At 42.8% G+C, this 27,162-nt stretch overlaps 1 protein-coding gene across 2 annotated transcripts in view; it reads left to right on the top strand.

The window, feature by feature from the left end:
* The window catches only part of MOCS3 (molybdenum cofactor synthesis 3), a 77,489-nt gene extending 52,339 nt beyond the window's left edge, over positions 1-25,150 (top strand). Inside the window, exons 6-13 of one of the 2 annotated variants that reach the window (XM_053461259.1) lie at positions 2,400-2,513; positions 2,999-3,107; positions 5,846-5,908; positions 7,251-7,414; positions 7,496-7,543; positions 17,013-17,109; positions 17,625-17,729; positions 24,757-25,150. In XM_053461259.1, the coding sequence (XP_053317234.1) occupies positions 2,400-2,513; positions 2,999-3,107; positions 5,846-5,908; positions 7,251-7,414; positions 7,496-7,543; positions 17,013-17,109; positions 17,625-17,729; positions 24,757-24,914 (858 nt within the window). In that variant the 3' untranslated portion in view covers positions 24,915-25,150. The remainder of the gene's footprint in view (positions 1-2,399; positions 2,514-2,998; positions 3,108-5,845; positions 5,909-7,250; positions 7,415-7,495; positions 7,544-17,012; positions 17,110-17,624; positions 17,730-24,756) is intronic. The other variant, XM_053461260.1, reaches the window with a different exon arrangement.
* The last annotated feature ends 2,012 nt before the right edge of the window (positions 25,151-27,162 follow it).

Here is a 27,162-nt window from a genome sequence, read left to right as displayed (position 1 = left end):
ACAATAGCAGGATATCAAAGACTACACAGTGGTGGTTATAATAAAATAATGATCAACTTTATGAGATCATTTCAAAATATAAAACAATACAAATTATATAATGGAATCCACAACATCAAAAGACACATAATTACAGTATACACTCACCGGCCACTTTATTAGGTACACCTGTTCAATTGCTTGTTAACACATCTAGCTAATCAGCTGATCACATGACAGCAACTTAATGGATTTAAGTGACTTTGAACCTGGCCTGGTTGTTGGTGCCAGACGGGTTGGTCTGACTATTTCAGAAACTGCTGCTCTACCAGGATTTTCACGCACAACCATCTCTAGGGTTTATAGAGAGTGGTCCAGTGAGCGGCAGTTGTGTGGACGAAAATGCCTTGTTCATGTCAGAGCAGTACAGACTGGTTCGTGATGACAGAAAAGCAATAGTAACTCAAATAACCACTTGTTACAACCAAGGTATGCAGAATACTATCTCTGAACGCATAACACGTCAGACCTTGAAGCAGATGGGCTACAGCAGCAGAAGACCACAACGGGTGCCACTCCTGTCAGCTAAGAACAGGAAAATGAGGCTACAATTCGCACTGGCTCATAAAAAATTTGACAATGGACAACTGAAAACATTGCCTGATCTGATGAGTATCGATTCCAGCTGCAACATTCAGATAGGGTCAGAATTTGACATAAAGAACATGAAAGCATGGATCGATCCTGCCTTGTATCAACGGTTCAGGCTGCTGGTGGTAGTGCAGTGGTATTGGGGACATTTTCTTGCAAACCTTAGTACCAATTGAGCATCGTTTAAACGCAACAGCCTACCTGAATATTGTTGCTGACCATGTCCATCCCTTTATGACCACAGTATACCCATCTTCTGATGGCTACTTTCAGCAGGATAATGCACCATGTCACAAAGCTCAAACTGGTTTCTTGAACATGACAATGAGTTCGCTGTTCTCCAATGGACTCCACCGTAACCAGATGTCGAACCATTGGGATGTGATGGAACGGGAGATTCGCATCATGGATGTGCATCTGACAAATCTGCAGCAACTGCGTGATGCCATCATGTCCATATGGACCAAAATCTCTGAGGAATGTGTCCAGCATCTTGTAGAAAGTATGCCATGAAGAATGAAGGCAGTTCAGAAGGCAAAAGGGGCTCCAACATGGTACTCGCAAGGTGTACCTTATAAAGTGGCCAGTGAGTGTATGAATCAATATATATCCTATTTACAAATATAGAGTACCTAGAGTATTTAGCACCCGGGGCGGATCCTGTATTTATACTGAACAGATATGGTACAGCATAACTATCATCACTATACACTAAGCCAGACATTGATGTGGTAGGCCTCTGCCCCTAAAACTGCATTTACCACCGCTGCCTCTTTAGCAGGCTGCTTGTGCCACCCCTACCACATTAGTGCATGCCTGTGCCACCTCTTCTCCTGAAGCAGCCTGCCTTTGCCACCTCTGCCAGTTTAGCAGCCTGCCTGTGCCACCTCTGCCCTTAAACACTTGCCTACTCACTCCTCCACCCCCTTACCTCCCTTGCAGATTTTACTGGTCCAGGGGCCACGCAGCATTTATGCCCAATGGCCGCCTAATGTGGGCCAGCAGCTTACTGAGGAAATTTCCCACCCAGGGGAGCAGGAACCTAAACAGTTTCCTCGCACAGTGTGAGAGCTCCACAGCAGTAAGAGGCGGGCCCACGCTAGGTGGTCGTCGGGCCACCGGGCACCCTTCATGAGTAGCATGTAGTGTGGACACACCTTGAGTCTCCAAGCAAGTTTATTTGCTTATGCCTGTCCAATCCAAAACCAATCCTATACAAGCCTGTTTTTCCAATGTTTTATCCAAACATACACAATCTGCCTTTTTGTACTCCTCATATATTCACACACATTCATATGCCAGTGAGATCCTGATTAATCCCCATCTAAGTTAAAGGTTCCTAGAACATTTTAAAAAAATATGCATGCAATTTTCCATATCCCAACACATTTTAAGGTACTAACAAAGTACCTAAATATGTGCTATTCAGTGGTGGGACTGTCAATTTGTGGGTGAGAAAAGTTGTGCACTCTGGCATTGAAAAGATTAAGTAAACATGCACAGACACAGTTTGAACTCAACATTAAACAGGCTAAATAACCACACAGCCATCCTCAAAATGCTTACTGTTTTCCAATACTCCTCTGCCTGCACTTCCTTGCATTTCTGACACTCTAGATATTTAGGTCATATGAGGTTTCATTACGCTACAGTCGGCAAAAGCTTTTTTTGTCTGTCAGACACTTGAATAATTTCTTGGTATGACAGGTTTTGCCAGTCATGGTATCGGCACCTTTTATCATGTTTCTTTAACTTAATTTATAACATATGATGTGATCGCAGATTGCAGTGATAACGTTCCCACTAGATATTTGGTCAACGACGCTTGTGTTGTAGCTGGAAAGCCACTGGTATCTGCCAGTGCCCTTAGATGGCAAGGCCAGGTAAGTGTAGAGTTATAAAAAATTAAACAAAACATGTACTGGAACATATCAGTTTATGTAATAGTTAATAGATGATACAATCTATTTGTATAAGTACACAAAGCATGCATACATAAAGGAAGGAAGCCCCTGTCCTGTAGAGTCTAAAGAGGTATGTATATGTCCATACAGGTTAATGTGTCGTTAAACATATAGTTCTAAGAATGAAGATGTATTTCAGAAAATCCAGAAAGAAAAATATACATCATTAAATAGGATTTTTGTGCTCATCTTGTTAATAGTTATAATTTATATAGCTGAAGTAAATTTATTTTAAGTTTGGTAGTTTGTTTAGAAACATTTTTAATTTATTTTATATTACAGGTCTTAAATTGAGCAATAGTTGCATTAAAACAAGAGGCACTGGCCTCTGACAGGGTGGCAGTGGAAGGGATAATTACAGCGAAGATTTTTGTTTTTCACATGCTATTATGTTTTTATTTTAGCTCACAGTCTATAACCATCAGGGTGGTCCATGTTATCGGTGCTTATTTCCTACTCCACCTCCACCAGAAACTGTTACAAACTGTGCAGATGGTGGCGTTCTTGGTATTGGTAAGCCTCTTCTTTTTTTCCCCCTCCATTTACAACATAATACAAAAAGGAAATACACTTTAAGCAAAAGTGCGCACATTCTAGTAGCAAACACTTTAAAGAGCATTTGTAAAGCCAACAGATTTATTTGATTGCATTTTAGAGGAATTCGGGAACCACTTCAACATAACGTTTGTAGTTCTATTTGTTACACTAAGATGAGCGTAAATAATGGAATCAAATGTTTTAAATGAGGTTTTAACCCATTAGGGGAGCTTTTTTCCCTTACGGATGCAAGGAAATTCATAATTTGTGCTATGTGGTTCAACCAGTAGCTTTGCTCTTCCTCATTTAGTGAACACATGCAAACCATATATTATGGCCTTTCATGACAAGTGAGTCATGAATATGGAAATGCCTCTTATGCCTAGGATTCTTCAATATTTTAGTAATTACAGATATGAAAATATGAATATTTATCGAGAGGGTTTAACAATTTGATATGACCAGTGTGGAGCCTCGATAGCAATCAGATGTCAAAACAGTCCAACGATGTATACCACATTTGCTTGATTATAAGATAACCCCCCATAATATGAATATTAATTTAGGAAAAAAGCCTGAATATAAGACTACCCTATAAGAAAAATTTTACCAGTAAATATTAATTCACATGTAAATGCTCTGAAAATTACCCTTGTCTTATATTCAAGGTTTTAAGCATTGCAGGGGACCTGGATCCTCCTTTCCGGTAACCCCTGCTGCTGCCGGCACTACTTCTGGGGCTCCTATAACGGAGCGTGGCGTGACCTTCCGGCGCACCTACATATAAGCAGTGCGGGCAGCAGCGGGGGTTGTCTGCGCGCATCGAGCAGGTGTTCACTAGCTGCCAAAGAGGAGGATTCCTTGCAGCAGTGCAGGGGACCTCTGTGTGAGGCGCGCAGACAACCTCTGCTGCTGCCGGCACTTCCGCTGGGGCATCTGTGATGGAGCACCGGCGTGACATGACCTTAAGATGCCGAGTCATAGAAGCCCCTGCAGAACTGGCAGCAGAGGTTGTCTACGCTCTTCTTATCATGATCAAGATATTAGTGTGGCCATTCATGGGCACGTCCACTGGCTGCCCCCACTAGACACCAGGGAGACTGAAGCACGGGGGACAAGTCTAGTGATGCACTGGTAAGTTGGGGGGGCAGAGTGGCAAATGGGGGGTGTAAGGCATTTCTGAAGGCAGATGTACATAACTGGTGGGTAGGTTTTTATTAAATATGAAAAAAATATGTGAATTAATATTTACAAAAAAAACCCTTTTTTCTTATAGGGTAGTCTTATATTAAGGGGATTTTCTTATAATCAGGGTTGTCTTGTAATCAAGCAAATGCATATTTCTCATATTTTTAAATAAAAAAAAAATATATATATATTTCTTGCTGTTATTCCCTTTTATTTGTCAACCTGCCCCCCAGTTTTGCACATCTGACCCCAGGCTTGCCACTTTGCCCTCTAGATATGCCACTCTGCGCCCAGATATGCCTTATACCCACCTAAATGCCACTCTGCCCCCCTGATATGCATCTCTCCCCTCCCAGACTTACCAGTGCATTCCTAGACTCGCCCCCCTTGCTCCAGGTGCCTAGTGGGGGCAGCTGGTGGACGTCTGCGTGATTCACGTAGACAACCTCTGCTTACTGCCTGGCGCTTTCGCTGGGACTTCTATGACAGAGCACAGGAAGGTCATGTCACGCTGGTGCTCCATCATAGAGGCCGTGGCAGAAGTGCGGGGCATCAGTGGAGGTTGTCTGCACGCATTGTGCAGATGTTCACCGGCTGCCAGAGAGGAAGATCTGGGTGCCCTTCAGCACAGCAGGGGTCTGGTTCTTAGTCTTATAGTCAGACCTCTATTTGGTTACAAGCATATTAGTGTTGCAGTCAATTTCATGAACAGGGCAAGTACAAATACAGAAATAAGTCAGTTTGCGTTTGGCAACATGCCCCCAGTTTAGCAACATCCCTCGTGGATAGTTTTGTCATGGCTTATTGTCTAATTTAGAACATGCACGTTTTGAGTTTTCATACTCTTCCAGATTGTCTTATTGGGCCCACGTTTCATGGGAGGGAGTATAGTGGGCCCATATTTCAACTTAACTTAAGCAAATTTCTTAATTTTGAACTACATTTTTGTTGCTTAGTACTTTTTAAAGCAGATCCCTATACAGATGACAGACTGAGAGGGACAGTGGCAGCTGATGTCTGAGTGTTTCCTGTTTTCTGCTTGGTAGCATACCCAACTTTTTTATTTTTTCAAGGGATGCTAGTTTCAAGGGTTTAATTGTAACTGAACATTCTCAAAATCTAATGCAAATGATAGGAACGCAGACCATGAAATGATAAGATTGGTAGGAGTGGCATCAGGTTGGAAGTAACTTATGATGTAAATGGCATGATTGCTAACAGAAGCAATAAAAGGACTGAGTAACAAGAATCTCCTTCCTTCTTTCCACTTACCTGGCCCTTCTGGGTTGTAGGCTGGGGCATAGAAAATGTTGACAAATTAAAACTTCAAAATGGCTTTAACCTTCTATCTCTGTAGTCCATGCACCAGTAGACTGGCCACACTACAGTTAACAAATGTAAAGTATGCATAATTTCTGGAAAAATTGGGGGGGTATTTATTTCCCAGCTATGGCTACAATAAATAAGGAAAAGACATGTTGTCTTGCTAATGTTCATCTTATGCATTTTTGTTTTTCATGTTTTAGTGCCTGGAATAATTGGATGCATGCAAGCTTTAGAGGTACTCAAGATAGCAGCTGGTATGCCTTGTATCCTTTTTCACAGCCCAAATATTGAGAATTTCAGCTAAGAACATATTTTTTTTTAAATCTATGTTCTGCTAGAAATGTAACCTGACCCATATTTTTTAAACAGTGAACTGAAATACAAATTTCCTCCAGGATCAGTGGCGTAAACTGATAACTTTGTCACTGTGGCCTATGTCAGATCGGTCTGTTCACTAAGAATAATGTGGTCGTTAGTTATGGGTTAATTTAAATGACTTTAAATTTTGTGAGTTAAATGTGAACTTATAAAACATGCATCCCCCATACTACTGCATTTAAATTATTTGTTATCTGTTAACCAACTACTATTAACACCTCCATGCAGTGAATGGATAAGTATCAAGACATGCACATTTACAAATTTCATCTGTCAGCGCCTTGAGGGTTAGTCTTATTTATGCCCAACCAATTTAAACAAGAAATCTGTATTGGTGAGAAGGCTCTCACCACGTTAGTTGACAATTATACAAAACATTATCATAGTGTTTTTATTTAGAATTCAGATGACAGCTGCTGCAGGCAAGTTATTGGCTGCAGTGATTGGATGGATGACCACAGTCAAAGGTTGAACACTTCCTTTTGACACCAAATGTCTAAAGAAAATAAACATTTTCTATATTTGCCCTGTCATTTATAAGAATTCCCCCCCCACCACCAGATGTTCATGCTGCCCCTTTCAGACTTTTACACTACACACTGTGCCCAGGGTGGTATTGTAAAAGAAAATGCTAATCGTAGCATGCTGTTTGGATCAATGTTGTCAAAACTTTTTAAGCATGTGATGTAACTTCCATGCAATGGTCACTGTACACAAAGGCTATGTAGGGAACAACAGGGTACTGGATGGTTTTCAGGAACATAGCAAAATTGGGAACAGTAATCTGGATCAGATGCAACCAGGTGTCCATAACGCAATGGAATGAGGAACCGTAATGGGGATAAGACGTTAGCCAAGTGTCAGCAACCAGTAATCGATAACACAACAAAATCAGGAACCATCATTAGGCTCAGATGTCGTCAGGTGTTAGCAACAGGAGTTCAAATAAGGTTATAACAGGGCTTGGAAATACAAACTGAAAGTTACAATGAAGCACAAACAACTGCAGTAAGTAAATTAGCATAATAAACTTCAAGTAACTTACCAACTTTACTATGCCTTGTAAAAAATACCTCGCAAGAGCTTGGTTAGTGTTAAGGGCTTGGCTACATCAATGAGGTGTCAATGCAAACATTTTTGTTTTTAAAACCAAAACTCTTGAAATGTTAACTTTTTTTTAAAAAAATGTTTCAGTGGCTTTTGTGTAAGTCCTTGACTTATGTACAGCCTCATACAGTGGCACAATGTTGCTGTATGATGCATTGGACGGGCAATTTCGCAATATCAAGATTCGTGCTAAAAAACTTGATTGTGGTGTTTGTGGTATCAATTCAGAGACCCTCATTCTTGAAGACTATGAGACATTTTGTGGTTCATCAATTTCAGATAAGGTCAGACAAAATGTTTAATATTTAATAACCAAACTTTAAATCAGCATTCATTTTAAACATCTCTTCTATTTGACATTACAGTGTAGAATGTTAAGCTTGTTGCCCAATGAAGAAAGGTTAACAGTTCAGGTAGGTACTAAATCTAACAAAGAAATGTATCCCAAATGTATTTTTTATCAGTTAAAGGTGTTGGCTGCCTTTTGCCTGTTCTTATTAAAGTGAATGGATCATTCTATATTGTTTCCTTTGACGCTTAGTCAGCTTAGTACAAAAAATGCTTGTAAATGCTTACCAGTGGCATGTATTTAGGAGCGCTGCTAGCCAGAGCCTGCTGGAGAGGAAATAGGAGAACGTAGCACATATGCCTCCCACTTCATCCTCATAGTGCCAGCTTAAGAAAAAATGTTTGAGTGTAGTGAGGATAGTGGGCGTGTTAGTGTATATTTTGTAATAAGAGTCCCTTCACACCAAACTATTTAAACCTTGTTTTTTATGAACCTTGCTTTGTGTACAGGGGCACAGTTTTGCTGGAACAGGAAAGAGCCTGGTGTTACAAGGCTGGAAGCATACAATTGTCTAAAATGTATATCTATGCTGTAGTCTTAACAGTACCGTCACTGGAACTAAGGGGCCTAGCCCAAACCCTGAACCATTATTCCTCCTCCCTCTGTTTGTGTATGGTCTACCACTGTGTGCTGGAAGTGTTGTTACTTCTAGATGCTTCCACTTCACAATAATAGCACTTACTGGACCAGGGCAGATCTAGCCGGGTAGAAATTTCAAAAAATGACTAGTGGGAAAGATGGAATCTTATAACATTTACTTTTTAAGAGTCACTGGGCTCTTCAGAATGGGTCCATGTTTATCTATAGAGACGACATGCTCAGGCCCGGACTGGCCATCGGGCACACCGGGCATTTGCCCGGTGGGCCGGGCCACGGCAGGGCCGCATTGACTTAGGGGCTGATGGAGCTGCAGCTCCAGGCCCCTACCCTACCTACCGGGTCCGCCACTCTAAAGGGCCGGGAAGTCCCCACCAAGGCCGGCCTTACGGGTCTGCGGCCGCACAGGCTATAAATTAAAACATCGGGGGTTTTTTTACTTTATTTAACATCCTCCATGTTAAATTAAAGTTTTTTTTAACTTTATTTAACATGGAGGATGTTAAATAAAGTTGAAAAAAAACCCCGATGTTTTAATTTAAACCCTGTGCGGCCGCAGACCCCTAAGGCCGGCCCTGGTGGGGGCTTCCCGGCCCCTTAGAGCAGGACCGGCCTTTGGGGTGTGCGACCGCACAGGGCGTCACACTCTAGGGGGCGTCACACTCTAGGGGGCGGGGGGCGGTCCGCACCGGGTGCCGCTCATCAGGGGGTGCCAACTTGCAGCACCCGGCACCCCTCCAGAGACGGACAGTAATGTCCGCCGCTGGAGGAGCAGGTTCGCAAGGGAGCGGTATCGGAGGTCTTTAACAGACCTCCGGTTCCCTTGAGTGATTTTAAGCCGGGTTCAACCTCCGGTTCCCTTGAGTGATTTTAAGCCGGGTTCAACCCGGCTTAAAATCACTCAAGGGAGCCGGAGGTCTGTTAAAGACCTCCGATACCGCTCCCTTGTGATCTGCACGGCAACAGCTGCTGTGCGCCGGGATCTGACAACAAACCCCGGCGCACAGCAGCTGTTGCCCTCTGAACCGGAAGAAGACAGAGAAGACAGAAGAACTGAAGAAGAGAAGCTAAGAGGAGGAAAAGGAGCTGTAAGGAGAAAAGAGGAAAGGTAGGAAAATATTCAGTGAGAGTGGATTAGTATATATGTGTGGATTGGTATATATGTGTGGATTGGTATATATGTGTGGATTGGTGTATGTGTGGATTGGTATATATGTGTGGATTGGTATATATGTGTGGATTGGTATATATGTGTGGATTGGTATATATGTGTGGATTGGTATATATGTCTGGATTGGTATATATGTGTGAATTGGTATACGTGTGGATTGGCATACGTGTGGATTGGCATACGTGTGGATTGGTATATATGTGTGGATTGGTATAGGTGTGGATTGTATACGTGTGGATTGGTATATATGTGTGGATTGGTAAGTGTGTGAGAGTGATGGGTGTTATGCTGTACCATTTCCAATGTCTTTTTCATGATCTAATTATGCTCTAAAAGTACATCATAACTCCCATCACTCTATAATGTTCCATACAGTGGCAGAGCTGGGAGGCAGAGGCCTTGCACCCCCACCGCAGGACTCCTGAAAGGTAAGTGAACTTCAAAGAGGGAGAGGGTAGATAGTTAGGAGGGGGTAGATAGGGAAAAGGGTGTGAGACGGGGGAAAGAGGGTAGAAAGGGAGAAGGGAGTGAGAAGGGGTAGATAGGGGAGAAGGGAGTGAGAAGGGGTAGATGGGGCAGAAGGGAGTGAGAAGGGGTAGATAGGGCAATCATACTCCTATCATGCCAAGTCTGCGAGTACATCCTGGAATCTGGGTATGCCTGGGCATGATAGGAATGTGATTGCTGTTAACAATCATATATATATACATATAATATTGTTTTTTAATTGTTTTGTCCTATTTTGGTGTGTTACTTACTTTAAATAAAAGTGTTAGATTTTTTTATGGTGTGGGGAGGTCAGGTAAATGCTGCATTTTCGGTTTCAGTCCAGAATTCGTTTCGGTGCATCCCTACTACTAAGCCAGACAATGAAGTGGTAGGCCTACACCACATCAATGTTTGGCGTAGTATATAGTGATTGGTGTTATGCTGCACTATTGTCAATGTCTGGCTCAATGTATAGTGAAAGGGATTACGCTGTACCACTGTCAATGTGTGCCTCAGTATATAGTGATAGGTGTTATGCTGTACCACCGTCATTGTCTGCCTCAGTATATAGTGGTAGGTGTTATGCTGTACCACCGTCAATTTCTGCCTCAGTATATAGTGATAAGTATTATGCTGTACCACCGTCAATGTCTGCCTCAGTATATAATGATAACAGTGAGAAGAGGCAGAGGTGGTAGATAGTGATACAGGGGGATAGATAGTGAGAAAGGGGAGTTTTGTTACAAGTTTTTATTCCTTTCTTTTTTTGGGATGGGGGGGCACCAGAGGAGTAGTCCGCACAGGGCGCCAGAACACCTAAGGCCGGCTCTGCCTTAGAGTGGCGGACCCGGTTGCAGTTGCGGCGGGCTTAAGGGGCTCTGCCTTAATGCGGCCATATTTTAAAGGTACTAGCCTGGAGCTGCAGCTCCATCAGCCCCTAAGTCAATCCTGCCCTGCCACAGGCGCAGTCGCAGTTGCTGCTTGCTCTGGCAACAAGGTAAGTAGGGTGAGGGAGGGGGCTGCAGTGAGAAGGGGCAAGAGGGGGGTTAGGTAGTGAGAAAGGGGGAGAGGGGAAAGATAGAGGCGGTACATATTGATAAGTGGGGAAGGGGGTTACATAGTGAAAAGGGGGAACATAGTGAGAAGGGGCAGATAAGATGATGAGAGGGGGTAGTGTGAATGCGTATGAGAATGAATGAATAAATGTGTGGATGAATTGTGTGAATGCGTATGACAATTAATGAATTCATGTGTGGATGAATTGCTTGAATGATTTGTGAGACTGCATTAATGAAAGTGTTAATGATTTGTGTGAATGATTAAATGCAAAGATGGTACATGAACGGTGGGCTTTAACAATAAATAAATAAATAAATAAATAAATATGGGCTGCTCAGGCTTAAATGCCCGGGCCTATTTTTTGTCCCAGTCCGGGCCTGGACATGCTTATGTGTTTGATTTTATACATCTTTTAGCAATGGGTGTGACTGAAACACCTAAACTCATTAAGTTTTCAATATACTAATATTGAAAGCTTTGGAACAAGGCCCTCTTTACATAATGTATTGGTTTGCAACTTCTCCAACCTCAAGATTTTTCAACCCCCTGAATAGAATACCTCAGAACAGTACAAATATGCAGAACAGATGTTGTTTCAAGCACACCTGATGCAACTAATCAAGGGCTTAATTAGTTGCACCAGGTGTGCTTGAGCTGGAACACGTGAAATACCTGAACTGCCTAGGTGTTTGCTGAGTATAACGTTGGACTGCATAGAAATATGCAGTCAAAAGAATGAAGCTTGTTGTGCTGAGCTATTTCAATTGGTTTTGTTTGATTTGTTCACTGCAAACGGCTGAAATTTTTTTACTGCCGCTTGATAGGATTTAACACAACTTAACAGCACAACATCTCTGCCCAAGTTGTTGAATGTTATCCACACAGCACCCCTGGAAATACTGCGCAAACTAGTATCTTCTATCCAGAGTACGTGAAGAACATAGACCACTCAGGAAGAAATAGTGACTTCACAGAAATGTTTTATTAAACAAAGTTAAACAAAATTAGTTCGGGGGCTAAACATGTGACTGGGGATTCGCAGGGAAAAGAAGTTCTCGGTAAGTAGAACCAATTGTTACCCTGCAATCCCTGGTGACTCTAGATCAGGGGGTGTCTGTCACGGACTGGGTCCAAGCTGATGACTGGGAGGACCCAGCGCGCCCGATGGTTGTATGCAGGAGTCACGATGCAGTAGTGGAGTCTGGGCAGGGCCTGGTTGCAGGGTGACCACACTCGCCCAGGTGATGATCACCTAGGGAAATGCAGCCAAACACCAGCGCCCTGATATGGCAGCGGATGTAGTACAGAACAAAGCGAAGATATATCCTGCAGGCACCGTGGAGCAGGCATAAAGCATAACACATGAATCACGTGCAGGATGCTGCAGGCTGGGAGAATGGAAGCTAGGCAAAGGTTAATATAGCAGATACATAACAAGCAAGGGAAAGGGAGACCAGGCAAGAAACATGATATAAGATATACACGAGAAGTGGCTAGAAACATGACATGAATAGCGCAAGGTATAAACAGGCACAAGACAAGGAATAAACATAACCAGACAAGACATACATGTTACAGGGCACAACAAAGGACAGGGAAGAAGGCAAGGAACACAGGGGAAGGAGTGAGGAGCCGGAACCCTCGGACGCTTCTTCCTTTAAGCAAGGATAGGAAATCTTAACTGGGACATGGGGAGAGGAGAGAGGAACCGGAATCCTCAGATGATTCAAGGAAGAAGGGCAAAGGTACATAAAAGACAGACAAACATGAATACAGAAACTAGCCTAGGACTACAAGATAACTATTGGAGATTCCGTCACATGATATGGCCATAGTATGCTTAGCCCACCACTACGCCAAAGTACTCCAATGACGGTGGGTCCTAACGCTAATCCCTGCTGACAAAGATACAAAACAAACCACACGTGTAAACCAAACACACAGCACTGAGACATACCTTAGACTGCAGACTACAGACTGATACAAACAGAACACACAGGTGGGGCACACCTAATAAAGGAAGCAGAGCTGAAGCAAAGAGCCGGAGCAGAAGCAAGGAATGGAAAATAGAACAAAGCAAAAGGAAATCCAGGAATGGATCAAAGCAAAACAGGGAAACTAAAGCAGGACAGATATGCAGCTCCGCAGCCTGGGCAGAACGTGACAGTGTCCAAGATTTTTCTGCAGTGGACCACCTCATCAGAAATATATATGTGCGTGGGTCTTTAGTAAGATATGCAGACTGAAATAAAGTAAGTGACATAAAACCTTTACTTTTCCTCTCACTGATTTCGGGGCCTAGAAAGTTTTGTCCTCTGAAGTAACTACAAATTTAGGATTCTGGATAAGTAAAAATTAAATAGTTTTATTTATTCTAGGGATGCACCGAAATGAAAAATCTGGACCGAAACAAAAATAAAGCAAAATTAACAGCAATCTCAGGCCAACATGTACTGATTGCCTGGGCATGATAGGAGTGTGATTGCTGCTAATCGTATATAAATTAATATTACTGTATTTTTTCTCCAATTTTGGTGTTACTTACTTTTAACCCCTTAATGACACGACTGTTTCTTACTCGTAGTACATTTTGGGACAATGGCTCTTAACATTTTTCAGTGTTGCTGTTTAGCTGTAATTTTCTTCTTTCTCGTTTTGTGTACCCACACATTATATATTGGTTTTTTTTCAGTACAAACAGGGCTTTCTTTAGATACCATTATTTTTATCATATCTAATTTACTATAAAAAAAAAGATAAAATATGGTGATTTTTTTGTGAAAAAAATGACTTTTTCCTCACTTTTCTTTGAAAAATCTTCTACTGATCTGCAAAAAATGAATGAAAAAAACCTGCTAAATATATTCTATTTGTCCTGAGTTTAGAAATACCCAATGTTTTTATGTTTTTTTTTTTTTTTGCTTTTTGCTGCACGTTATGGGGCAATAAGTACCAGCAGGGTTTTGCCATTTCAAAACCATTTTTCCCCAAATCTGGTCATTCTGCCCCATGTGCTATTTCAGGTATCTTTGAGGCCGGCCAATGCAATTTACCCCATCAAACCATATGTTTAAAAAAACTAGACAACCCAAGGTATTTCAAATACTGGTATTTTAACGCTTTCTATGCACTAAATCTACCACTAGCCTTTGTCAAACTTTATGGTAGTCAAAATTTTTTTGTATTTTTTCTCACACACGTACTCCGGGTATAAATTTACCACTCCTGGTGTATGTCCCGGTCAAACACCCTAATATGTTCAGCAACATCTCCTGAGCGCAGTGATACCCCACATGCATTGGTTTATTGGGTTATTTGGGAGGTAAAAGACCACCTTTGTGAGGTGTGTATTTTTTTGCCGTATAGACATCTGGTCAGTCTGTGCCCACGTCCCATATTTAGGACATCTCTGAAGCCGGCCAATTCAATTTACCCAATCAAATCATACATTTTTTAAAACTAGGTACCCTATGGGCATTTATAATACCAATATTTTAACTCTTTCCATGTGGGAATTTTTTGGGAAGATATAGCACTAATTGTAGGACTTGCTCATAAACATTTATATATATATATAAAAAACAAAAACTGTCTGCGCTTCTTACCCTAATAAAGTTGGCAACAAATATATAAATATAATATATATATATATATATATATATTATACAGAATCTGTATTTATTTGAAAAATACCTAGAGTGCTGGTAACTATCCATAGACTGTGTATATTACTTTGCCTTGTTACCTAGCACCAGGCTACACCAGAATTGGTTTGGAGTGCAATGCCGCTGTTGAACAGCAAGTTAACACTACCACGTACATGCATGCCAAGCCAGCCAGTACATGCAGAAACCTGGCTAGCTGCCCCACTTGTGCATTGATGCTGCCAGCAATATTGAGTCTGCACATCACTTACAGCCTCCCTGTGCCATGCCCCCCACATCTATCACACGCATTCATATACTCATTCATTTTTTCACAGCTTCATTCCCTCAATCACACATACTCATTCATACACCCTTCCCTATACCCTTACCTGCTTTGCAGCTCTCTGTGCCTCTCAGACTTCAGCGGTGGCAGCTGCTTCCCTCTGCGTTGTTCGCATTCCTGGTGTGTGTGTGTCTGGGTGTCGGCGGTGTGTTGCAGAGCATGTCCTGGTGTGTGTCTGGGTGTCGGTGTGGCAGAGTCTGTCCTTGTGTGTGTGTCTGGGTGTCGGTGTGGCAGAGCCTGTCCTCCTGGGTGTCGGTGTGGCAGAGCCTGTCCTGGTGTGTGTCTGGGTGTCGGTGTGGCAGAGCCTGTCCTGGTGTGTGCATGGCAGAAAGTGAAAGAATGAAACCCAGTGTCAAAAATAAATGTGAGGAAAAAAGGGGTGTTGAAATAAAAGAAATACTTTCCTTTTCTTTGACCGAGTGTACAGCCGCAACCCTAAAAACATGAAGTGTTGAAAAACCAATCCAAAAAAGACTTCTAGGGGCGCTTGTAACCACCGATCTCAGTAACTCAAAAAAAAAAAAAGTTACATATATGGAATGATAGTGTAATACGGCCAACAACTCAAGAACTTCAGAATAAACGCCAATAATTGCACTGACAATATGTATGAGTCATTCAGGCCTCCAAAAGCAAACTCCTTGGTGTGTGTGCCAGTTAATCCGAAGTTAATCCAAAATTTTTGAGTTGTTGACCGTATTACACGATCATTCCGTATATGTCGTTTTTTGTTTTTTTTGAGTTACTGAGATCGGTGGTTACAAACGCCCCTAGATGGAAGTCTTTTTTGAATCGGTGTGTGTGTGGCAGAGCCTGTCCTGGTGTGTGTGTGGGTGTCTGTGTGACAGAGCCTGTCCTGGTGTGTGTGTCTGGGAGTCGGTGTGGCAGAACCTTGCCTTGTGTGTGTGTCAGGGTGTTGTTGTGGCAGAGCCTTTCTGTGTGTGTGTGTGTTTAGGTTTCGGTGCGGCAGAGCCTGTCCTGGTGTGTGTGTTTGGGTGTCGGTGTGGCTGAGCCTGTCCTGGCGTGTGTGTCTGGGAGTGGGTGTGGCAGAACCTTTCCTCGTGTGTGTGTCAGGGTGTTTGGGTTCCGGTGCGGCAGAGCCTGTCCTGGTGTGTGTGTTTGGGTGTCGGTGTGGCTGAGCCTGTCCTGGCGTGTGTGTCTGGGAGTCGGTGTGGCAGAGCCTGTCCTGGTGTGTGTGTGTCTGCATATTTTATTAAAAAGGATCAGTGGCACTAAATTGTGGCTTCAGGCATCCTCTGTATGATTTTTTTTTAGTGTACTGATTACTCCCAGTCCCATCACATAAGATTCTATCTTGTATTATCTGCTTCGCACTGATGTTATCTTTATGCATTATACATCGATGCCAATGACTTAAGATTCTGTCTATTTTATTTATTTCCATAAAATGGCCACCAAAATCCTCAGCACCAGGCCCATGATGCTCTTAATCCGGCCATGCCTCCAGTGTGCATCAGCCAGCTTAAATCCAGCTTCTACCCACAGTGTGCTCCAGCTTTGTGCAGTTTTATTTGGCTAAACTTGTTTTAAATGACATATAAAAATTGATCAAAAAACTTTTCCACTGCTTTTTTCATTATCGCCAAATTAACCCTGTATTAAAATGCATTATAAAGCTAAAAGGCCATATTCTCTCTTTCTGATGAAGTGGCCCTCTGCAGAAAAAACTTAGACACCCCTGCTCTAACGAATAAACCTGCATATGTTTTAACTTGAACTGATGGACAATGCAAGCTCCCTCTATTTACCACCTTAGACTTTTGCACATTGGGGATTATTGTAATTATATTTTTTTTAAAAAACTACGTAAAAAGTGTTTTTGTCATCTTATAACAAACAGGATTCTGGATGCATTTTAATTTAAATCATTATTCTGTCTGCCATTTCACTTAGTTTGTTTAGAGGCTTTCATGGATATTTATTCAGTAAATAAACCCTCACAAGCCTTAACTTAATATATCAATGACAAATAACTCTTTTAACCCATGTACTTAAAAATAAAAATGTATTAGTATCTGATGATCCCTAATTTTAAAGCATAAAGAAGCCAGGCTGTCTATATGTTCTCCTGCAAACTCCTTCATTGATGGATACACCTCTAAAGAGGTGAATAATTATGTCTCTGCCACATCAGTTATTTATTTTCCATATAAGTTTGTTTTATTAGTGGGTTAATCCATTTTCATGATTCTTTATACGTATTCAGGACTATAAGAAATTTTTGGATGATGGTGTTCCTCATGTTCTCATTGACGTTCGACCACAGGTTGAAGTGGATATTTGTCATTTGCCGCACTCTACTAGTATCCTTTTCTGTATTTCAATTTGAGGGGTATAAGAACACACTTTGATGTCCCTAACAGACAATTTTGAAATGAAAAAAAATAAAAACACTTAGCTAGAAGCTGCATAAATTGGTGGAAGCGATTTCTGTAAATTTTGGCAGTAAGTGTTCGCCCCAATACATCTCTTGCTTAGAAAATAGCTGGGGGTGCACAAAGGGGCAAATGCATATGGGGATTCTGCAGAACCCCCCATGCATTTGTAAAAAGGGATACTAAATAAATCGAAATGAAACTCTCAGCTATCATATGCATTTAAATACACATGATGGCTAAAGCTTCCCTTTAACCAGGCTTGTCTCAGGACTATTCATGGATTTCTTGCATCCACTAGCAAAGTGTACCTAGTTGGTAAACACTAAGTTGTCCTGTACATTTTCTAATGTCCTAAACCTCCGTACTGTTTTTACTCCTTGTGTGTTATAAGGCAAATTCACACTTTACTGAATGAGTTTTCTTGCTATAAATACCTCAAGATATATCATTGACCCACTTGGAACAGAAAAATGAATTATGGATACATTACCTGAGCACTAAATTGGCCGAAATAAAGTGCATTGAAAATCAGACCGCCAAAACAGGTTTGTGAATGTTTCCAAGAAAAACTGTAATGAATGCTGAAAAGTATTTTATTTATATTAGTTTTTTTTTGTTTAAATATTTGATACTAAATATATTCTGGTGTATGCGCTAGTGCCAAAACAAATAGGTTATATAAAAATATATTTAATAGATGCTTATTGCATCAATATTTAAAGTACATAATTGAACATATAAAAAACAATTGATTATAATATACAATCAATATGCAAAACAAATGCACAAATGTCAGTGACCTGATGCATTTCGCCCTCAAGGCCTTTAAGGCCTGTTTCGAATATTTGCCCGTTCTCATGTTCTTTTCGGGCGTATATTTGTGTACATTCTTTGTGTTCAGTTTTTTTCTTCATTTTTTTCCGTTTGTTTTGGCAGGGGTTAATACCCAGTAAAACAATTTTAAAAGTCTGTAAGAGCAACTCTATTGGTCACTGACAGGCGGCTCCTCTGCCATCTACGAATGAAGGGCAGTTGCTCTTATGGACCTTTAATTCTTGACGCTGTAGCCATTAGTCTCCCCAGGCCAAGTTGCTCCAACCTGTACATTGCCCTGTTCTTTGCCAGTTACAGCTCGGAGCAACTTGTACTGGAGAGACTGTTGGTATCCCTGCTCCAGGCGTTAAAGGCCCATACGAACAACTCTTTTGGTCACCGGCAGGGGCTCCCTGCCAGGGACCAATAGAGTCACACATGCTTCTGACGCCAAAACAAGTTTCGGTATCAGTAGTTAAAGGTCTGTACAGACAACTCTATTGGTCGCCGACAGGGGGAAGCTCAGTGCTGGCGACCAATAGGGTCGCTCATACGGACTTTTAAAATCCTGGCGCCCTGTTTGTCCTGTACTTGGCCTGGGATCTGTCAGGGTTTCGGCCTACCTGCACTGTCTTTCCTCCTCATGGCTCTCTGTTAGGCCGCGCCCCCTTCCTCTTCCAACTTTATGTCCAAGTTAACCCCTCCTCTTCCTGCAGGCTGTGACTATATTAACCAGCTAGTTCAGTTGCTGGTTGCCCTTTCGTGTTTCCGGACCTGTGAGCGCGTGCTTCCTTCCAGTGTTTGATTCTTGTATATGACCAGGCCTGTCTGATTCCCATTCTGGTGCTGACTCCTGCCTGCTTTTGGACTACGTGGATTTCTGGACTCCTGACCTTGGCTCATATGACTACCCGTTCTGTCTCCTGACCTTGGCTTGTTCTACGACCACCCGCTTGTCTTATGTTTTGGATTCTTGTTATTATTTTATTTTAATAAACATTTTGACCAGTACCTTTTTGCCTCCATCCTGATTCACTGGTACCCTGACATTACGAAAGGGCCATGAATCCTGATGGTACTGGTGCTCTTCCTGTTCCTACAGTCTTCACCCGGTTGGACCAACAGGATCACAGGTTGGACCAGTTGGCTGCTGCAGTACAGACACTCCTTAACCTTACGGTGCATTTGGAACCACCACCTGCACGACCTATAGCTCCGGCTCCTTATGTTGTTCCTGCACCAGCTGTTGCAGCTGAACCACTGGCTCCCAGAGGCATGAGTGGTACTGCTCCTCTGCCCCAACGCTATGGAGGGGACCCCACCCAGTGCCGTGGCTTTTTGAACCAGGTTGGCATATATCTCGAATTGGTGCCTGAGGTTTTTTCGACCGAGCGGGCCAGGGTTGGTTTCCTGATCTCACTACTAACCGACAAAGCTCTAGCATGGGCTAATCCACTTTGGGAGGCGAATCGGCCTGTTGTGCAAAATTATGCAGAGTTTGTGGTTTATTTCCGTAGAGTCTTCGACATTCCGGCCCGCGCTACCTCTGCTGCCAAACACCTTATGTCCATTCGCCAGGGGAATAGGACTGTCTGATTATGCGATTGAGTTCCGTACCTGGGCAGCAGAGGTCGGGTGGAACAATGAGGCTCTAGTGGCTGCTTTCTTCCATGGTCTGAGCGATTCCATAAAGGATGAAGTAGCAGCTAAGGATCTCCCTACTGACCTCGAAGCCTTAATCACCTTCCTGACCCTTATTGATACAAGGCTTAGGGAGAGACCCTCTTTCAAGGAACGCCTGAGGAGGCATCCTTTTAGGTTGGCGCCAACCTTTTTGAACCCACCCGTTCCTCCCTCTCCTACCGCGCCTCCTGTGGATGTCCTGCCGGAGGGCGTTGAGCCCATGCAGTTGGGAGCTACCCGGCTCTCTGAGGCCGTGAGAGCGTACCGTAGGAGGGAGGGCCTATGTCTTTACTGTGGCCAAAGTGGGCATTTGCTACGTTCCTGCCCAACTCGCCCCGGGAAACGCTCGTACCTAGGGTCCGGTCGGGGACATACTCTAGGTGGGCTTACCCGGTCCCCTAACATCTTCAAAAACAAGCCTCTAGTTACGGTTGTTTTGTCATGGCCAGTGGCTTCGATTGTTACCAAAGCGCTCATAGACTCAGGTGCTGCCGATGCCTTTATTGACACCTCCTTTGTGGCTAACCATTGTATACCTGTTATTAACAGGGAGAAGCCCTTGGCCGTCCAGGCTATTGATGGTAGGCCCCTGCAGCCTTCGCTCATTACCAAGGAGACTATTCCTCTCTCCATGTCCATCGGGGCTCTCCATCAGGAGAAGATCCAGTTCCAGATGATCTCCTCTCCTTACTTTCCTGTGGTGTTGGGCTATCCGTGGTTACAAAAACATAATCTTACCCTCGACTGGCGGCAGTCTGAGGTGTTAGCCTGGTCGCCTTCTTGCCAAAAGGAGTGTCTTTGCAAAGTTATCAAGGTCCTTTGTACTGATGCTACCCCAGTGTTGCCACAAGGATACAAGGACTATGCTGATGTCTTTGACAAAGTTCGGGCTGGTTCCCTACCTCCCCATAGGTCCTATGATTGCGCCATAGAACTCCAGCCAGGCGCTGCTCCTCCTCGTGGTCGAGTCGACCCGTTGTCAGTTGCTGAGAATAAGGCTATGGAGGATTATGTTTCCGATGCCCTGGCTAGGGGATTTATATGTAAATCCACTTCCCCCGCTGGTGCCGGCTTTTTCTTTGTAAAAAAGAAGGGGGGTGAACTTAGGCCCTGTATTGATTACAGAGGTCTGAATAAAATTACGATCAAAATTGCATATCCAATACCGTTGATCACTGAGCTTTTTGATCGGTTAAAAGGGGCCAAGCTGTTCACCAAGTTGGATTTACGTGGGGCCTACAATTTGGTACGCATTAAGCAAGGACACGAATGGAAGACAGCACTATGAATATCTGGTTATGCCTTTTGGCTTATGCAATGCCCCTGCTGTCTTCCAGGAGTTTATCAATGACGTACTCAGAGATATGCTACAGGAGTGTGTTGTTGTATACCTTGACGATATACTCATACACTCGCCTTCTCTCGAGACCCATATCAGTGACGTCAAACGTGTGCTCCAACGCCTTAGAGAGAATGGTTTATACTGTAAGTTGGAGAAATGCGAGTTCCATAAAAACCAGGTTACATTTTTGGGCTATATTATTTCTGATAAGGGCTTTTCTATGGACCCTCAGAAGGTTTCTGCGGTACTTGATTGGCCTCGTCCTGTTGGTCTTCGGTCTGTCCTACGCTTCCTCGGTTTTGCTAATTATTACCGCAAATTCATACGCAACTTCTCTGATTTAGTCAAACCCATTACTGACCTCACCCGAAAAGATGGTGATCCTTTACGATGGCCTCTGGTTGCGATTCAGGCGTTTGAGGATTTGAAAAAAGCATTCGCGTCCGCTCCCGTCTTGGTCCACCCAGACCCGACACTACCATTCATCCTGGAGGTAGATGCGTCTGAGACAGGAGTAGGCGCCCTTCTGTCTCAACGTCCTAAACCTGAAGGCCCGCTACACCCGTGTGGCTTCTTCTCAAAAAAACTCTTTCCAGCCGAATGCAACTACGAGATTGGTGATAGGGAACTTCTGGCTATAATTCTGGCACTCAAGGAATGGCGTCATCTCCTTGAGGGGACCACGACACCTGTTTTGATTTTAACAGATAACAAGAATTTGACCTACCTCTCCGAGGCCAAAAGATTGACTCCTCGGCAAGCTCGGTGGGCCTTATTCCTTTCCAGGTTTAATTTTCTGGTATCTTACCTCCCGGGCTCGAAAAACGTACGTGCGGATGCTTTATCTCGACAATTCACTTCCTCTTCCAGAGAAGAAGTGCCTCCGACACCGATTATTCCTCCCGATCGCATCCTGGCAAGCATCCGTACCAGTCTGACCTCCCCATTGGGGGAGAAAATCCTGGCTGCACAAAATCAGGCTCCACCGTGCACACCGCCTGGCAAGTGCTACGTACCTGTTCCCCTCCGACATTCCTTGTTGCGCACTTACCATTGTTCTAAGGCCGCGGGCCACCCTGGTAAGAATCAAATGATTTGGGGTATGACCCGTCAGTTCTGGTGGCCCAAGATCCGTAATGATATTAAGGAATTTGTTGCCTCCTGCCAGACCTGTGCTCAAAGTAAAGATCTCAGGGATCTTCCTGTGGGTTTACTGCAACCTATTCCCAATGGCGAAAGACCCTGGACACACATTTCCATGGACTTCATTGTGGAACTCCCTCCCTCCCAGAACAATACTGTCATTCTGATGGTAGTGGATCGGTTCTCCAAGATGTGCCACTGTATCCCACTTAAGAAACTCCCGTCTGCGCAAGAATTGGCAAACGTCTTTACGAGGGAGATCTTTAGGCTGCACGGAATACCTAAAGAAATAGTCTCGTATAGAGGGAGTCAGTTTGTGTCTCGTTTTTGGCGTGCCTTTTGTCTCCAGTTGGGGATACGCCATTCCTTTTCCTCGGCCTACCACCCACAATCTAACGGAGCCGCAGAGCGCTCGAACCAGGGCTTGGAGCAGTACCTTCGTTGTTACATTTCGGATCATCAGAGCAACTGGTCTGACCTGTTGCCTTGGGCGGAGTTTGCTCATAATAGCCATGTATCCACCGCCTCTGGTCTCTCGCCTTTCCTGGTAAACTACGGGATGCAACCTGCCATGCTACCCGATAGCTTTCCACCCCAGAGCATCCCTGCTCTCGAGGACCGTCTACGCAAACTCCGATCCATGTGGGCACGGGTCAAGGACTCACTCCAGTTATCAGCACGACGGTACAAGCTCCAGGCTGACCGCAAACGGCTTCCGGCTCCTTCCTACCAGGTCGGGGAGAGGGTTTGGTTATCCTCTCGCAATCTGAACCTCCGGGTTCCCTCTCACAAACTGGCCCCTCGTTTTGTGGGTCCCTACCGTATTCTGCGTAAGGTTAATCCGGTGGCTTATGCCTTAGATCTTCCTCCCAACATGCGTATTCCGAATGTCTTCCATGTCTCGCTGCTGAAACCACTTGTTTGCAACCGATTCACTGCTTCAGCTCCTCGCCCTCGCCCGATTCCGGTTGATGGTCATGATGAATATGAAGTTCAGTCTATCATCGATTCTCGTGTGTCCAGGGGTCGCCTGCAGTATTTAGTTCATTGGAAAGGATATGGACCTGAGGAACGATCTTGGGTACCTGCCCAGGATGTTCATGCCCCTAGACTGGTACGAGCCTTTCATGCGCATTTCCCCTCTAAACCTGGTCCCTCCCCCCGGGGGAGGGGTACTGTCAGGGTTTCGGCCTACCTGCACTGGCTTTCCTCCTCATGGCTCTCTGTTTGTTAGGCCGCGCCCCCTTCCTCTTCCAACTTTATGTCCAAGTTAACCCCTCCTCTTCCTGCAGGCTGTGACTATATTAACCAGCTAGTTCAGTTGCTGGTTGCCCTTTCGTGGTTCCGGACCTGTGAGCGCGTGCTTCCTTCCAGTGTTTGATTCTTGTGTATGACCCGGCCTGTCTGACTCCCATTCTGGTGCTGACTCCTGCCTGCTTTTGGACTACGTGGATTTCTGGACTCCTGACCTTAGCTCGTATGACTACCCGTTCTGGCTCCTGACCTTGGCTTGTTCTACGACCACCCGCTTGTCTTATGTTTTGGATTCTTGTTATTATTTTATTTTAATAAACATTTTGACCAGTACCTTTTTGCCTCCGTCCTGATTCACTGGTACCCTGACAGGATCCTCTGTCTGAGCTCCTCTGCCCTTCACTGGTAGGTGCCAGTGGAGGCCCCTGCCAGCGACCAATAGAGTTGCTTGTACGGACTTTTAAATCCTACGGATTCCTGTTCCCGTTAACCCCTGCAATGCTGCTTAGAGAGAAGGTAGGCTAGACACAGTGGGAAGGGACCAGGGCAATTAGGTAGGAGATATTAACGATTAAAGATGAATACGAAGATTCTTGGTGTTGTGCTTCTTCGTCTTCGTGTACCTTTAATCACCGTCATATTAGTTTATTCGGTATTTGGTTTGAACAAAGAAAACGCACTATTCGTGTTCATTTTCATGTTCTTCCGAATACGAATGCACACGTCTACTATTTATTTGTTTTGGAGCTAGCGCATACACCAGAATAGATTTTGTATATTCTTCTTTTTGGTAGTTAGGGAACACTACCAACTGGTAGTATTGCAGCAGTTACTCTATTACATGTTTTTCTCTCTTGATTATTTATTTATTTTTTTTTATTTTTTTTTATTTACTTGACTTATATTACGGCACAGACCAATACACTGTTGAAATATATTTGATACTGAGTTATGCTTTTTACCAACCTGTAATTTCCCAGGCACCCCTATTATATAAGAATGCACACTACAGAGTACATGCATTATTCCAAAACGCAAAAAAATCAATAAAGCACGACATAGAATTTCCTCCTTGATCTAAATTTTCCTGCCACTAAATGGCTGTTTAAACTGTCAATCAGTGGCAGTAAAATAATTGAGTCAAAAATCAAAATGATCAATGAGTGTCGTGACACGGACAGATGTCCAACAAGTACTTTGGTTATGATGTTAGTTATGTCATATTTAGAGATGCTAGCACTGTCCAGCATCAGCAAAGCTGTTCAAACTTGATTAGATAAAATAACTCTGTGTTGACTGCAATCAACAATTAATCTAAACTATGTCTTTTGTTGCAGTGGTGGTGATTTGCAAACATGGAAACGATTCTCAAAAGGCTGTGAAAGTATTAAAAGAGTTGTCTGGAAAAGAAGTAGATTTGATTATAGCAAAAGATGTGCAGGGTGGATTGATGGCATGGGCTAAAAAAATTGATCCCACTTTTCCTCAGTATTGAGCATCTAACAAAAATACTAACACTAATATAATGGTTATGACATTACATGTGATTGCATATACTTAAAGAATTAAATATGTATAAATGTATTTGTGAATAGGTTCATTAGTTACTGCAAACTCATTTCTATAAAATATAGGATGTTATGATAGTAAGAGTCTGAATTAGAAATGTATAAATGTGATTAGGAAAAATATGTACATGTAATAAAAGAGTGAATTACAAAACAAATATAAGCTTTTTATGTACTCCAGTTTACAAAATCAAATTTAGCACGTATATATAAGTAAACATTTTATGTATAATATTAGTTTATAGTGAAAAGAAAAAGAGTGATATTCAGCGCTTAAAATAAAAATGCCAGATATCTGGTGTAATGACACAACTTAAACAAGTATAATACCTTGGTGCTGCAGAACCAACACACTGACCACAAGTGTGTAAAAGATAATACACAAAAAAAAGAAATAAAGTGCTGCGCAAAATTTACAAACGACACCACGATATGTGCGGAAATTAAATACTTAAATTCATTAAAGTGGATTCTTCAATAGGTTCCTCTGTTGGGAAGCCCATAGAGCCCCTTCTGGGGAATGGAGTTTCTTCTTTGTACCGGTGTACCAGAAAAGACCGGAGGAGAAAGAGTTAAAAAAAAAGTAGTAGCGTTAATATAAATAAAAAAGGTAGTATCTTACATATAAGAATACTTTAACGCTCCCGTGGAAAGGACCAGAATAATGCTGTGTTGTAGCAGTAACAGCTTGGTTCTCACAGGAGTCCTCTGTGTCCACTTCCTCAATGGGCGTATTCAGCACAACGCGTTTCACCAATCGGCTTCCTCAGGTGCATAGTCTCTCCACCTCCAGTCTTCCCATTTATAGAGCCATTAACCTCTTCTCTACCGATCACTTGATTAATTGAGTCCATTAACCCCTTCTTTACAAAATCACTCAATTACCATAAAAATATAATTAATAGATAAAACACGTAAAAAATAGCCACAAATATTAGTTTATAGCAGCGACAAGTCCATGCAAACAGCATACACTTTCTCCTAGGCCATAGAGATATGCTGTTGTATTGAAGTTAAATAAAAATGGGAGCCCAGTAACCAGGGAACACACCATATGCACTAGGAATAAACTTCCCGTAAACTGAGGATAAGGTCAAACACACCAAAGAAACAGCAAAACGATAATGCAATCCGAGATCGGAAGTAACCAGCAAAGGAGCAAATCCGAGGTCAGGGGCAGTCAAGGTATACAATACTAAAGTGCAGCAGAGAATAGAATACTAGACAAAGAGAGAGTGAGGTTACCTTTTAAATGTTCCTGGGTCTTGCAGTTGAGATATCCGGACGTGATGTCACCAGGAGCGCATATGTGCATGTCTGATCCTTGTGGCAGAGAAAAGTAAAACTTTTTTTTTTCCAGTAAAAGTTCAGCTTTTCATTGATAGTCGTCAAGGTAAACTTTGCATTGTGGGTGAGGACAAGTGTTAAGTATATAAAAATGTAAAAAAATACAAATTTCCATTCTATTTTATATAACTACCCTAAATGAGTTTGGTTAAAAAAAATGTTGCACCATATCACAAAGCTCACATTGTCTCAAGCTGGTTTCTTAAACATGACAATGAGTTCACTGTACACAAATGGCTTCCACAGTCACCAGATCTCAGTCTAATAGAGCAATAGACCACGTCCCCATAGTCTAAGACCGGTATTAAGATTTATTTTACAACTTGTTTGCTTAGATGGTGATCAATACTAGATTTGTTCAGTATAGAGGGCCAATCCTATGAACACTTTGATATCTTGTCAATATAAAGACCAAAAAAACAAGCTGGGATCTATCCACATACCAAGGAGTTGACCTGGGTCAGATTATAGCTCGACTTGGATTGTTTATTTTATGCAATTCAGCTTTTGTCCCAAACATGGACACAGTCTTTTCAATGTTGAGGAATAGTTTGTTGCTAGTTATCCACTTTTAAAACTTAGAAAAGTGATCTTTTACCACGGATTCTACTTATGACAGTTTTTTCCTGCTCATGTAAATGATGGTATAGTCAGCATACATATTCACAGTAGCTAGAGTGCACCAAAGAGGCTAGATCATTTCTAAATAGCGAGAACAGCAGGGGCTCGAGAAGGGGCAGAGCCCTTAAGGCACTCCACACTCAAAAGACACATATTGAGTTCTGTCAGTTACAAAGGAACAATTTAGTTTGTTCAGCAGAAGATCAA

The sequence above is a fragment of the Spea bombifrons genome, chromosome 3 (genome assembly GCF_027358695.1).
Source record: "Spea bombifrons isolate aSpeBom1 chromosome 3, aSpeBom1.2.pri, whole genome shotgun sequence".
Lineage (NCBI taxonomy): Eukaryota > Metazoa > Chordata > Amphibia > Anura > Pelobatidae > Spea > Spea bombifrons.
This window is presented reverse-complemented; position numbering and strand designations above follow the sequence as displayed.